Source organism: the organism of the source record quoted next, unplaced genomic scaffold (genome assembly GCF_019419815.1).
Source record: "Pyrus x bretschneideri cultivar Hongxiangsu unplaced genomic scaffold, Pyrus_bretschneideri_v1 Contig5, whole genome shotgun sequence".
Taxonomy (NCBI): domain Eukaryota; kingdom Viridiplantae; phylum Streptophyta; class Magnoliopsida; order Rosales; family Rosaceae; genus Pyrus; species Pyrus x bretschneideri.
In genome coordinates, this window is record NW_025999787.1 from 10,558,763 (window position 1) to 10,574,354 (window position 15,592).

A 15,592-nucleotide genomic window follows, 5' to 3' on the forward strand; every position below is an offset into this window, starting at 1 on the left:
TTGTTGGGGTGGACCGTGTACCTGAACCCACCTCTACCTCGTTCTTAAACCCTAAACCCTAACAAAAATAAAATAAAAATCCTTGAACCCCAAAAACCTCGATTTCCTCCTCACTTACACGTTAAACCAGTAGGTCTCCTCCCAACGCAGTTGCAAGAGCCCGCCTTCACCACCGCGAGGCAGAACGTAAGCTCCCAAACTCCGAATTTTCCCGTTTCTGATTTGAATTTGGTATTTTGAGTGTTCCGAACCATGGAAGTGGAATTCTATGCATAATTTGTCAAAACTTAATTTATCAGAGACTGATGATGCAAAGTTCTAGCTGAAAAATTATTGTGGAAAAAATGGTGGAGAAAATTTAATTTCTTTTTCGTTTTTGTAGAATTAAAATTTGTTTGATATGTTCTGTTCATGCTTTGGCATTCTGTTTGACTATAAATTAACGACCTCAGGCTTCATCTCCAACAAACTCTCATCCTCCTCCGGTCGCTTTAACCGAAACCAAGTCTGTACTCGAATTGAGGGATTTTCTGGTGCGAAATTTCCGGTTTTCTTTTTCCTCTCAGCATGGGAAAACAATCAGGCAAGAACCTTGGTAAGTTTTTGTTTGGTTCCTTGCCCATGAACTGAATTAGCATGATTCTTTGTCTCCATTGCATCATTGAAATTGAATTTTTGTTCAATCTGTAGCTTCCTCTTCGTTTCCGTTGCAATACTTACTGGTCAGACATTGTTGTGTTTCCTTAGCAGGATTTGGAAAACGCAAAATGCCCAAGAGGTTCAACACGGGCAAGAAAAGTCGTCGTCTTGAAGAAGAAAATGTTGCACACAGTCCCGTGTCCACTTCCTCAGGTATTTTTACCTTTTTATATTGTTTCTGAAGTCCAAATTCGTGTTAATTTTTACCTTTAGTCTTTGAAGAGAATTGGCTTTTTTTCCCATTTGTATCTGTTGTGAGAGTTTCCACCCAATTGTTAGGGGATCTATATCTGGTTAATGAATTGGAGATATTGATTTAATTGCCACTGTTTTCATATTCACATTCAAGATCATTCTAATACAGGGGAACTACCAAACGAAGAATCTAACGGCATGGTTTCTGAAGAAGAAACGGTTTATAAAGAGCCATCCATGTATGATAAACTGTTAATGACGCTGGGATCATCTAGTAAATCTGTTTCTGCTGCGTATAAGCTGAGGTAAGGGTTTTCTCAAAGTCCTGGGTTTATTTTCAGTTTTTTTAGCGTCTACTTGTATTTGCTAAACTCTAAAAGGTTTTTTTTTTGTCCCCAACATTAAGTGTGCATAAGGCAGTGATTTTTGGGTTGTTTGAGCTTGTTTTGGTTCTTACATGACCTCCAATTATTAGTTTGGTTATGCTCTGTTCTGTGATGTTTAAGGGTTGCATATAAAATTTGGTTTATAAGGTTCTGAGGCGCCTTTAGGAGTCAAGTACTCCTTTCTAGGGTGCACTCTGGGTTTCACATTTGTAATTTCTCCATACGTTGTAGTCTTCTGTACTTAGCAAAAGAAAACAAAGGATTGCGATGTCCTTTCCAATTCATTATGGACTCAATTTTGTTTGTATTGCCGGATTTTGGTTTGATGAGTTATGTCAGCACATTGTGACTAAGAAAAATATAAAGCTCAAAAAAGTTGGATTCACACCTGCGCTACATCCATTTTTAGTTGATAGCAATCTAACTTTGTGCGTTCATTATTAGGCAGTTCAAGAAAGGAAATCTCTTCTCTCAATGTTATTAATTTGAAACTGGTTGATTCATTCAAGGAATTTGCAACTAAAATGTTGTCATCCAATTCTTTTTTGTATAGAAAAAGACAAGAAGAAGGTATAAGTGATTCTGAAAATTCCGAAGATGATGGAAGTGAATCTTCTAGTGACTCAGAGGATGCGGATAACGATGAAGAAGGTAGAACGTTTATGTTTTATATTCAAATAGTAGAAAACAATTTTGTTGTTTCTGCCCTCCTAATTGTTTTGCACACAATACTTGTGCATTTCCTATTGTAACCATACTGGCCTCCTGGATCCCACAACCTTTTTCATTCTTTGTATTTTAAATAAGTGACCAAAAGCCCATAGTTGAGGTTCATATAGTCATGTATCAATGTTGTATGGAAGGCATACATTACTGTAGTGAGCATGAGTGCTTACTTTAGTTTTTATCTCCTATGTGATATTAGATTAAGATGTAGTCTTACTTATTCATAAGCAGAGTCAAATTGATCTTTTGTGTTAGATTGTGCTGCACTCCACATTATTTAATTCATGCTCTATACTTGCATAGGAGTTGATGATGATGACCCTGAAATGGCGGGAATTGAGGAGCATAGTGAAGATTCTGAAAATGAGGATGATCAGGAGACCTCTGCTTTGGATGATGAAGAGACTCATGATTCGGATGCAGAACAGGACCTGGGAACCAGTTCTCAATCTGCTGTTGAACCATCAATGTGCTTGAGGTGCATTTACATGAAATATCTTGTTCATTTGGATTTTACATTTATATTATACAATAACATTATTACTGTATTCCATGTTAAGCTTGATGTAATCACCACTAGCTTTTATGTTTGTATGTCTTCCCATTTTGGCATCTTTTTTAAATCAGATTGTATGCTTATATACACTTTATATTCCCCTATTATATCTTGTATTGTGCAGTTCCTTTGATATACACTGGGGGCACAAATTAACAAAAGCTGAGGTTGAAAATCTGTCAAAAAAGAAGTGGACATACGAGTGGGAGGTGCCTGCTGTTGGGATGACAAAGGGCAACTGGGCAGGAACAGGAGAGTGTTTTACAAAAGTATGTTACCCATTTATGACTTGCACTATATTCATTTTATGTCTGTTTGTAAAAGCTCTTGAAATGATCTCTTTTGCATTGGTTTTGTCCATTGAAGCGCCTTCCAGAGTAAAGGCAACAGAATCCACCTTTGTTCTTCCTTATCTATCATTCCTTCTATTTAATAGTGGGAGTAATGATAGGAGTTGCTCTCTTCACACTTTGGAAGAACCACCTCTTAGAGCAAATCATACTTACTCTTATTGACAAACCACATTTGATTGAAATCTCCACAAACTTAAACCTAAGAATACACTATTCCTCTTATTAGCAAGTTCCTTTGGCCGACCCTTTTTCGTTTTGTTTTTAGGTTTTGCAGAATGTACTATATTTTATGATCCCCATCTTCTCACCACTCATTTCTCTCAAAAAAAATCTCATCAACTTTCTGTTGGAAAGGAGCAGATTGTGGTGTGTTTTGTTCTTAAAAGACAGTTTTAGGGGTTCCTCTTTGCTTTAATTCATCTAAAGTGTGGGGTGGTTATGAATTCATTCTCATGGTCCTCTCATACTTTCTGAAGTGTTATTTAGGCAGAGATGGATCCCTTGTGTTTCACCTTCAGGGTTTTACTTTTTCCTTGTCAATAAATTTTAATGTTTTTGGTAATTTTTTTAAATACATGATCCATGTTGTTCCTTCGCATGCTAAGTATAATATGTATACATTACAGTCCCTTAATTTTTTTTCTTGTTCTGCAGTTTGCACTATTATATTCATAATGTCCCTTAATTTTTTATTTTTTGAGTATTATTTTTTCAGGATGACGACCCCAACTCTTGTTATGGTCTGAAGCAAAAGTTGTATAAGCATTGGTTAGATGTTTATTGCAAATCTGGAGGCAATGATTTTCATTCATCTAGAGAAAGATTGTTCTTCTCCCTGTGTGAGTCCCCAATTTGACTTGCACTGGCTACTTGTTATTCCAATGGCTTGATCTATATCATTAAGTTCTACATGTCCCCACATAATTACTACTATCTTAAATAATCGCTATGATTTTAATTTTTTTAATGGAGCTGGTGGGGTTCAAGCTCCCAACTTTGTTCCAAAAACACACCTCGATAATTGTGCAACTGTGGAATTTTAATGCTAAATATGTCCTTATAAACTTGACATGATTTTATCTGACATTTTCTTATGGAGCTTTTGAACAAAAAAATTAATCTGTACTAAGGTTAAATCGAAATATTGAAAGTGCAAGTTATGATTCATTCCTATTCTTCATTAGTGGAACTTCAGCTTCCATGAGGCTTTATTAATCGTGACCGTATGAAATGTCATATGTACAGTAAGGGATATACAGGAAGAAGTGGACATGATATACTAGCATTAATTATAACTTATTTCTAAATACTTGATTGTTTTTTGTATGGAAAATAATTCTATACATAAATATTCATTTCAATTTTCTTGAGTGGTAAGCTTCTTACAATTTTGATGTGTACACGTTCCTCAGTCAACAGCTATCGGGATATATTGCACTGCAACAAAAAGCCCTTTTATCACAGAGGCTCTACAGAAGACTCAAATGTCATGGATGCATACATTATGCAGTGTGTATGTGCTTGTTCCTATTCCTTGAAAAATATCAATATCTTTATGTTCTATTTTAGAAATTGTCATCTTATAATAATTAATTATATGCAGCTGAATCATGTCTTCAAAACTAGAGATCTTGTAACGAAGAATGATGCAAAAGTGTCCAAGCTTCGAGAAACTGCTAATAATGAAATTCCTACTGATGATAGTTTCATGGACCATGGATTTACTCGTCCTAAGGTATACAAGTGTGATGTTCTTGTTATAAATATACTGGACTTGGATTCCTCATGACAGTGTATATCATTTTTATAACGTCATTCATATAATAGTGTATATCCTTTTTTTGTACAAGCCATGTAGTGTGTATCTTGTTTTATTTGGTGGAGAGGGAGTAGTGTATATCTTGTTTGTGGTCCTATATGGGCACTGTGTTTCAAATTTGGGCACACTTGGTTCGGGGACCATGAACTACTATCTAGTTATTGTAATTGTTGCAATTTGATTTTGTAAACATTGTATGGCTATACTTGTAGATCGTATCATCATTATGCTGCTTATAAAGTCATCTCTTGAATTAAAACGCATATCTCTAGTGTGGAGAAAAGAACATATATCTTCAAATGAGATATAGTAATTTGCATTTATAGTGAAGAGGATTTGCTTTATTTCTTTACCAGGTTTTGATCCTATTGCCAATGGCAAGCATTGCACTCCGTGTTGTTAAGAGGATAATACAACTTACTCCTTCAGCTCACAAGGTATTTCTTTTCATTTTTCTTCTTTTCTTGTGCAAGCTATGCACTGGTTGATCTCCACAAATGTTGTATGTAAAAGTAATATGTGAAGATTTCTCTTGATGGTACTATGTGAGGTAGGTCAGATTTAATCCTTTAGTATGTTTGGACGATGGTTGTGCCCCCGTTTCATGGACTATTTTTACCTTGCTCCCTGCACATTGCTTCTATTTCTACCCTTGTTTAATTTTTCTTATAGAAACTTTCAATTTTATTCATTTATTTATTCAACTTTTGGCATCTCTGATAGTTTTGATTTAGGAGTTATACCCACAAACATGCAATCACTAGAAAATTATGCGGATCAGTTACCCTATAGACATAGAACCTCAGAATTTAGTAATGGATGACTCCCGTTTGTATAGGTTGGAGTATTTTGGGTGCCTTTCACCGTGTTTTGAGGGTGGTTGTCCCCTTGAGTATACACGGAGCCAATGTTTCATTCTACATGGATGTGTATTGTCCGACATATCTCATATGCAGTTCCTCTACCCACAAACACATTTAAACAGATCCTTGATTGTGTAGAAGAATGCAAAGGATACAATTATTAGTCTGTTATTATCTGATGATACGACTTCCAAGGGCATACTTCTTTAATTCCTTATATGTTGATATGTTTAGGGTTGTTGAGATTGTTCTTAGTTGAAGCTACATTGTTACATTCTGTTGCTTGAAAGCTCAATTATCAAGCATTCATCTTGGTAAACTTTGTACACCATATATTAGTTGCTGAAGAAGATTCCAAACTTTATGCTAAATTTCTGAATATGTCTACATCGATATTTCTGAGTTTTACTTGCTTTCTCATAATCACATTTATCTATCAATTAATGAGGGTTTAGTCGAACCATCAAGTCCATGGTTTGCTCCCACGTGGTCTGGGGTCCAATTCCTAGAGGTAGCTGCCTACTATTCGCTATAGGAAACTCCCAAAGATTGTGGGCAGAGAACCAGTTTCAAATTCAAGTCCATGAATGAGTTTGGGAAATTGCTGGGTGTACAACGACAACAAAAGCCTTATCCCACTAAGTGGGGCTTACCTTATTCTTAATACCATATGTTCTCTTTCTCAGGTTAATGTGGAGCACATGGATAGATTTTCTAGAGAGTTCGGAACTGATGACAACGAGGATGAAAAAGAAATAACACCACCTGGCCAGGAAATTCTAAAACCTCACAAGTCTTCAAAGCCTAGTGATTTTCAAGTACTTTTTGGAGGAAATAGCAAGGATGACTTCATGGTTGGCATCAAGTTCACAAAGTAAGTTACTTTAACTTATAACGATGATTACCTATTTGAGACTAGTAAAGACCATCTGGTGAATGGTTGCTCTTATTGTTGCTTTACTAAGGGTATTCTGTAATCTTCCATGCAACGTGAAAAGTTAAAAAAAAAACATATTATATGTGAGATTTAACTTACAAGTATCTTGTGGCCTTTTAAGTAGATAGTATATCTTTGGTAGAACATGTAAGTTTTGAGCCTTAACGTGGGTGGACAATGTGAGCATCAACAGTTGATGTTTGGTTCTGGTGGTGGGTTTTAGAAGAGTTACAGTGTTTGTTGAATAGGTACATTGTTCTTAAAATATATATAAGTGCAAAGCTGTATGTAATTTATGTTTGTGGGTATATAGTACTTAACGTATATATGCATGGTGATATGTTTTTATTATAGTACCTACAATTCCTCTCGTACCAATCAAAGTCCAATTTAACACTAGGCTTCAATGAAAGAAAGGAATGACCTTATTCAATATCAAAAATCTAACTATTTTATATTTGTAGACTTAATACTGAACATTGATTATGCAACGTGAACCATTCAAGAGTCATATCTGTGTAATCTAGTATGGGTACTTCTTAAGTTAGTGCGACATTAGTGGCCAGCAAGGCACATGTCTCTTCCCGTCACTTGAATATTTTACTGAATCATTTTAGAAGCATTCTTCTGTGTGTGCCGAACTATTATGATATTGTTTAGCACCAATTTGTCTGTTAATGGTGTGGATGGCTTCATTGTATCTTGCAAAACTGTAATTGGAATTTTGAGGTTTTAGATCTTTTGGCCCCAGGCCCCCAGTGCAACATAAGCTACATCCTTTAATGGCTACAAAGTCTTTTAAATCATTTTTTTAATTGTGAATCATTAGTTAAAGTAATGAAGGATTATATCAGAATTTTGTGAAGTCATCCGCTTATGATGTTCTAACTTATTATGTTTTTTTTGGTCGATATTCTAACTTATTATGTTGAATGTAGAGTGATCAAAGAGTGCTAAAAGTTATATTCATTTTTGTTTAACAATTTCATGCTTTTTTTTTTCTTGTTCAAAAAATTTACTGGCGGACATTTAAACAGAGACGACATAGATTGAGATTTCAACTCAGTTTTTAATCTTTGCCTTGCAGGAGGAGCATAAAGCTGTACAGTGATTTCTATACCTCAGATATTATAGTTGCTTCTTCAGTTGGTTTGTTGAAAGTAAGTGATCAACTTTATTTTCACTTTCAAAGTTCCTAATCTGATTTTTTTCCACTGGTGAACTGTTATGAAACTACTACTATAAACCAGAATCCGGAAAAAAATTCCATTATTAATCGAATCCTAGAAGTCCATTTTTGTTATATCTTCCAATGTATTTCTTTGAGGCATTGCCTTTTTTTCCTTTGTTACTTTCAATGTAGTTAATTGATAAGTAAGAAGTGCCTATCAATGGTTAATGTAAAGGTTTACATGCACACCCTTGGTCAACTTACTGTTTGTAGATGGATGCAGATTTAGATAAGGAAATTATTGCACTTAGTGATTTAAATAGATGCAGTACAGTGATAATAATTTTAAGAGGCAAAATAAGTACATAAGGTTTTGAATTCTGTATTTAAGGGACACAAGAACTAGCTATGACTTCTTTTAGTCTTAGCATGCTTGGAACAGACGTATTACTTGGACTTTTGTAGTACAGGTGGTTATCTAATTTCTCATAATTATTTGGATATATGCAGGCATGCTTGTCTTCTCAAAAATTACTTTCTTTTATATCAAAGTAGTTAAGATGTGTTAAAATGACACATTTGGCTTTCTTGCCTCTAAATAACAAGAAGAAAACTGAAGGTTCCTGGGAAAGAAACTAAAAAGAATGGATAATTATATAATTGTCTCTAGTTTGTGTAACCAACTTTCCTATTGAAGCCACCAACTCCTTTGCAAGAATCATCTTAAAATGAAATACTTTTTTCTAAATATAGGAGTGTGGACTTTATCTATGTGTTCTAAGGTTGGAGGTTGGTCATTTGTTTACATTTGTGATTGGCTTACACTTCCTTTATATCTATTATAATGAGTCTGGACCTGTATTTTTACAGAAAATTGATGATGCTAAATTAAATAAAGAAAAAGATGTCGACTATCTTTCTTCCATAGAGGTAATATATCTGACCAACCTGTCAGTGTTTGGAAGTACGCTTGTATGCTTATTATGGGGTTTTTTTTCCTATGCTTTGATGGTTCCCTTCCATTGATGGAGACATATGTTCTGATGTGGCAGGTTCTAGTTATTGATCATGCAGATGTTATAACGATGCAGGTAATAGTGTGATCAATTATCTACTTGAAATATATGGTGCTTGCAAAATTTATATCTTCTCTTTCTGATAAAATATCCAGAACTGGGACTTTTTGAAGTCTGTTGTTGAACAATTGAACCACATACCATCTAAGCAGCACGGAACTGATGTCATGCGGATAAGACCGTGGTATGTTATGCTGTCTATCTTTTCAAGTATTATCATTGTTTTGCGCCAGGCATGGCAATTTATCCTTATAGTTTCCTCCCCCACACTATTAGTAACAAAGTGCTTCCTATACAACCTAAATTGTTATGAACATCTCAAGAAGTAGAACTCATTATGAAAATGTTGTATTCCGATTGGAAATTTGATTGTGAAGCTACTGATCTATATCACATGTCATGAAAACCAACTCAACAATTTTTTTCATGGTCAGGTACCTGGATGGATATGCACCTTTCTATAGGCAAACAATACTTCTGAGTTATTATTCAAATCCAGGTAAGATTTCTCCTTTTCTTTGATGGCAAATGTGAAATTTTTTTTCTTTCTTTTATATTGATGTTCACTCGTGATAAAATTCAAAATTATAAGAAAATCAATAATTTATGCATTCCAGTTCTTGATCAGCCTTTAAACCGATGCTTTTTACTGCAGATATAAACAATTTGTTCAACAAGCACTGCAGTAATTACCATGGGAAGGTATGTATAAAAATTAACATTTAGAGCTTGATTATTTGTTCAGTTTGCACATATTTTTGGACTATAAAATATCTTTTATAGCTTTATGTCTTCTCTTATGCTTTTGGGCTCTACTGTCCACTGATCGTACAATGGATTAAATGATATCAATAGAAAATATTAAATTAATTAAAAAAACTATATAAATTAATATAAAATGGCTGTTTGCCAACACAATGCAAAAGGAAAACTCCAATTTCTATTTTCCTTCAAATATTCAGATTGGCAATGCTTATTTTATGGTTCACAAAATGCAAAAATTCTTAAATACTGAGTTTGTGATAACTTTAGGTGAAGCTGGTGCATGAACATAAAGGAGTTCTTCCTAAAGTGGTCCTTCAAGTCCGCCAGGTATAGGCATGAACTTTATTTTGTGTTGATTTGTGGATGGTTTTGTGATATTTTTCACCCACTGAGATGTGTTGATGTTTCTATTAATTTATGTTGCATTAAAACATTAAAAGAAATGTTAAGTGTCCCTCCTCCCATCAATGTGAGACTCATTCTCAACACTTTATTGATTATTGTTTTGACTTCATTCATTGAGAACCTGTTGGGAATATGGTTCACACAACATTGAGACTCTGAAATGTTCTTTTTCGTTTCCTGGTGTCATTTGAATATTTATTATGTTAGGAGAAGTGGCTACCTAGATAAAAAAAAAAAATATATATGTATCGTTGTACTCAGTTTCTTCTTAAAGTGTAAGGAATTAGGTTGATTCCTTAATTATGTTTCAGATGGAATAACTTCCTCAGCTAATTCACTTTGTTACTTTTCAACCTTCCAGATTTATCAGCGGTTTGATGCAGATTCAATAGAACATTTTGATGATGCTCGTTTTGAATATTTTACTACAAAGGTTTGTTCTGTTTTCCAGAGCGTCCTTAATTGCAAGAGACTTTATAGTTTGTTGTTATTAAACAATTATAATTTGATTTCTAAATTGCTATAGTTCGACTTATTAAAGAAGGTCTCTATGACTTGTGGTTAAATACTTTGTTATTAATTTGATAGAACCATCTTGAAGAAGAATTCTTTAGTGCCTGTTTGGTATCCTTCTTGGATCCAATTTTTTGTTTTCAAAAATGATGAATGTAGCTAAATTACTTAATACCATTAGTTTCAATAACAAAAAGTTCAAGAAGGATAGCAAACAACCCCTTAATTTCTTTGAAAGATAAGTTTTAATTTTCAAGTTATAGTTCCTGCAGTTTTTGTGTTGTCAAATCTATGGAATTAAATAATTTTGTGCCAAGCCTTTTAGGAAGATTGGGGCAACTAGCTATAACAACTTGTACTTGAAGTTGGAAGAGAATATGAAAAGTTTATGATATAAATTCAGTCTTTTTCGAAAGAAAAAATATTCCATATCTTAACCCAAATCCTACTCATGTCATTGAACTTGCTGCGTCTTAAGAAATTGAAATAAATACTCTGCGCTTGACTGTTTTAGTTTAGCTTGATTTTGTTTGCATCTTTTTACTCATATTTTGAGATGTTTGGTGTTTTTTCTGTTTTCAGCTCTTCCCAAAGATAAAAGATTCTGTTGAGGTAATTATTTGAGGCCTAATATTTTTAAAATTGCAGTTTTTAATAAATTTTTGTTTAAATTCTCCTTGAATGATCCTTGGAATTTTTCATGATATCTTTACTTGGAAACTTTCGTTCAGGGCGGGATTATGATATTTATCAGTTCTTACTTTGAATATGTTCGAGTTCGGAATTTTTTGAAGTCACAGAGTGCATCCTTCTGTTTACTTCATGAGTAAGAACCTGTCCTATTTATGTTGTGATGATTGTGTGGTCGTAAATGTACTGACGCAGTAAATATTTTGTGGCTCGTTAGATATGCAGAGCAAAGTGATATTTCTCGTGCACGGGTTCGGTTCTTTGAAGGAAAGCGGAAAATAATGCTTTACACTGAGAGATCACATTTTTACCACAGATATAAGGTTCTTTAGACTGCATTGAGCATACTTTTCTTGTCCAAAGGCTGTTGTATTTTGTGTCCTTCGATTTTGGATATTGTTGCTTAATTTGGAGAGTATTTTGCAGAAGTATAAAATCAGTATTTTGAGTCTCGTTGCTGACATACGATTATTTTGTGGTGAATAGATTCGTGGCATTCAGAATTTAATCATATATTCCCTGCCTGAGAGAAAGGATTTTTACCCTGAGGTGAGCGCAATACAAATTGTCGTTCTCTTTAAGAAGCTCAATTGGAGAGCTACCAAATTACAAAATAATAATAATGAAGTGTCTTTGATACTTTATATAATTCATTTTGAGATACAGTCGTATTCTTCTTTTCGTAAACCAAAAGCGGTTTTGATTTAATTGCAGGTTGTTAATATGCTTGATGGGTCCAATGACATGGCATGCACGGTGCTCTTTTCTCAATTTGATCTCCTTCGGGTAATGTTTTGTTCTCTTAAAAGTGTGCTAGATCGTTCTTTGATTATGAGGATGAGATAGGGTAGTTGTGCTAGAAGCTTTGAATGTTTAACAACTTAGTGATCCTTTATAGTAGAAACTGGCACGGTTCTCATCAATTGAATAAAGAAACCGCCTAACATCAGAATTGTGAGAATCTGATCGATATGATGAACTTCGTTCATCTCCTGTTGCCGTTTTACACTGCCTGATGTAGCAAATATGAATTAGATTCTGTATTATGTTTGTTTGTTTGATTATCGGACCAATGAATACTGAAAAACTTGATATGCAAGTGTATTTTTGTTTTTCGCTTATTGCATTTCAGCTCGAGAGAATTGTGGGATTGGCTTCGGCGAAGAGAATGTTGACATCGAAAATGAAAATGTTTTCTTTCTCGTGAAGACCTTGGAAATGCAGAACATGAGACGAGACATCGATGACTTCAATTGGTAAGTAACTCTTGCTCGGAGAACGATAACTATGCTGGTTTTCAAGACCCAAGTATAAACCACGGCCATTGCTCCGGTAGGTTTAACTTTTAGTTCCACCCAATAGTGTTAAAAGAAATCGTGCATTGTACTTTATTTATTTTTTTTTCCTTGACTCGGGTTTTAAAGCGTCAAGACAGGTTGATATGTGTAGGTTGTACAAGGGATCATTTTTTGACAATGAGCAATTGAGAACTTCGGAATTTGTTTTTCAATTGTGTGGTAATATTTTGATAATTGAAGAAAGCTTTGATTGTTCAATACATCAGTCTCTTGACATTAAGAAAGATCCATTACGCCAAAAAAAACATGATGAAATGATCCTTGGTTCAAAAGTACTATATTTGCGTGCAATATGTGCTTTATTATATTGAACATAATGTATTAGACCAAGTATAGCTTTTTCAATCGACTTTTTAGCAAGATATAGCTCAGCTCCAACAATTCGACATTGGAAGGGAGTCGAAGATGTTTTACGATATCTTTGTGGGACAACATACTTGAGCCTACTCTACTCTGAGAAACCTGCACATGACCAGAATCTTGTTGGAGGTGCAGATGTTGGTTTTCTTTGCAATCCGTATAAAGCATGCTCACAAACCGAACACGTGTTCACTTATCATGGCCCTCAATGAAACAAACACTAGATGCTATGTCCTCTACTTGCTCTCCATGAAGCCAACCGTGAATGTTTTTGGTTAAGATCAATGATCCATCGTCTTCGAGATTCATGTGGTTTATCTTAAAACACAAGCGCTCCAACTATTGTTCATGAAGATAATGCAATGGAAAGTCCACCCTTAAGAATCTCAATGAAAAGTCTCACTTTAATTTTCAAAACTTCACATTGAGGCGAAGGTGAAAATAAATAGATTGAATGGTGATTTATGTACGAATTTGCACAGCCGACTAAAAGCCATGACACACGTTTTTTTGGTCAAAATGAAATTTTTTTATTTTTGTGAAATATTTTCCCCGAGTTTTAAGGAAAACTTTATAAGGTGTTTGGAAGTGGTTTGATGATTTATTGAGCAACAAATGTATACTTAGTGGAATATTTAAGCCAAAAACTGAAAGAAGTAAGTGAAAAATACTATAGTGAGGACCAAAACATTGACAAATGGGGTTCCACCCTCTACAATCTCAATGGAAAGTCTCACCTTAATTTTCAAAACTTCATATTTAGGCGAAGGTGAAAATAAATTCATGGAACGGTGATTTATGTACGAATTTGCAAAAATGCAAAAACCAATTTCTTGAAATATTTTTAGTAAGCATTAAGGAAAATTTATAAGGCATTTGGTAACGGATTTGCGATTTAATGAGCTACAAATATATATTTAGTAGGTTATTTAATTCGAAAACTAAAAAAATAAGTGAAAAATATAGTAGTGAGGCCTAAAACATTGTTAAAATAGGGTTCCACTCTCAAGAATATTAACAGAAAGTATTACTTTAATTTTCTAACTTCATGTTGAAGCGAATTTGAAGGTAAATTGTTTGAACGACAATTTATGTACAAATTTGTAAAACTGACTAGAAACCATGAGTGTGTTAAACACACGTTTTTTTTTTCAAAAATGCAAATTTTTTATTTTCGTGAAATATTTTCCGTGAGCATTAAGGAAAATTTTATAAGGCATTTCGAAGCGGATTTACGATTTATTGAGCACCAATTGTATATTTAGTAGAGTATTTAAGTCGAACTAAAAAAATGAAAAATATAGTAGTGAGGCTTAAAACATTGTTAAAATGGGGTTCCACACTCAAGAATATTAACGGAAAGTACTACTTTAATTTTCAAACTTCACGGTGAGGGGAGGGTGAAAATAAATAGTTTGAACGACGATTTATGTACAAATTTATAAAAACTGACTAAAAACCATGAGTTTTAAACCATGTTTTTTTGTCAAAAATGCAAATTTTCTGTTTTCGCGAAATATTTTCCTTGAGCATTAAGGAAAATTTATAAGGCATTTGGAAGCGGATTTAAGATTTATTGAGCAACATATGTATATTTAGTAGACTATTTAAGTCGAAAACTAAAAAAATAAGTGAAACATATAGTATTGAAGCCCAAAAGTTTGTTAAAATTGGATGACTAGTCTAGTTGAACTAATTAAAACATAAGATTCAATATATGGTGCAGTTTCAGTTTCGGTTTCAGTGTGGTTTTGAGAACCCAAAACTAAAACCAAACCGTTCGGTGCGGTCCAATTCGATTCATGTTTCGGTTTCGGTTTTCGGTTCCAAGTGCCCACCCCTAGCTGAAGGTGAAAATAAATAGTGTAACAAATGATTTGTATACAAGTTTGTAAAAATCAACTAAAAACTGTGAGTGTTAACCCACGTTTTTTTTGTCAAAAATGAAATTTTTTTATTTTTGTGAAATATTTTCCATGAGCATTAATGAAAACGCATTATTATTATTTTTAGCACTAAATGTCTATTTAGTAGAACCTTTAACGGCGAAAGCTAAAAAAATAAGTGAAAAATGTAGTCATGAGGCCTAATGTAACAACCCGTCCTTAATTTTATGATTTTATTAATTTTAAATGCGTGATTTGACCAAAATGCCTCTAGAGAGGTGCTTGTCGACTTTCGTTGACCATTATTTCATGACGTGTATGAGCTATTATTTTGCGGTATTCCTGTAGTACTCGACAATACAAACGCATAGGCGCAAGCATAATCAAATTTGGAGCTATGTTGTAGATTTTACGAAACTACAAAGCAGAAGGGCATTTTAGTAAATTTACTATTCTAGATATTCATCCTTATTATTTTATTATTTTCTTATAGGATATATGTGTCTGTGAGACTCTCCTCTCTCAATTGTCCCTGTGTCATCTTCTTCCCATTCTCCTGGACATCTCTCTCTTTAAAACTCTCAAACCCTCTCCTCCTCTCTCTTTTTAAACACTATTTCTCTTTCACTCAAACTATATCTCTCTCCTCTTGGTAAAACTTCACTGAGCTACCACCACACCTTCGCCATTCCGGCGAATTTTAGACCACCACCTCATCTCTCTTTATCACTTGCCACCACCTTAATTCTCTTTGTCACTCGTCATGCACCTAGCTCCCTCAACCCTTTTCATACCTTCATCTTGGCAAGCATAGTACAACCGTGAGGCCGAGAT

General features: G+C 34.2%; 1 protein-coding gene across 2 annotated transcripts; it reads left to right on the forward strand.

The window, feature by feature from the left end:
- On the forward strand, nucleotides 1-12,664 carry LOC103960592 (U3 small nucleolar RNA-associated protein 25). Of its 2 annotated transcripts, none has more exons than XM_048569208.1 (26): nucleotides 1-186; nucleotides 453-595; nucleotides 748-852; nucleotides 1,064-1,199; nucleotides 1,834-1,931; nucleotides 2,310-2,484; nucleotides 2,687-2,831; nucleotides 3,631-3,754; nucleotides 4,328-4,428; nucleotides 4,519-4,650; nucleotides 5,091-5,171; nucleotides 6,284-6,471; nucleotides 7,622-7,694; nucleotides 8,576-8,635; nucleotides 8,758-8,796; nucleotides 8,877-8,965; nucleotides 9,216-9,280; nucleotides 9,437-9,483; nucleotides 9,814-9,873; nucleotides 10,313-10,384; nucleotides 11,047-11,076; nucleotides 11,196-11,290; nucleotides 11,372-11,477; nucleotides 11,641-11,703; nucleotides 11,869-11,940; nucleotides 12,287-12,664. In XM_048569208.1, the coding sequence occupies exons 2-26, from the start codon at nucleotides 568-570 to the stop codon at nucleotides 12,359-12,361; spliced, it is 2,259 nt and encodes a 752-aa protein (XP_048425165.1). In that variant the 5' UTR covers nucleotides 1-186; nucleotides 453-567; the 3' UTR covers nucleotides 12,362-12,664. The 2 variants fall into 2 exon arrangements, with proteins under 2 accessions (XP_048425165.1, XP_048425166.1); XM_048569209.1 differs by having other exon boundaries at nucleotides 751-852.
- The last annotated feature ends 2,928 nt before the right edge of the window (nucleotides 12,665-15,592 follow it).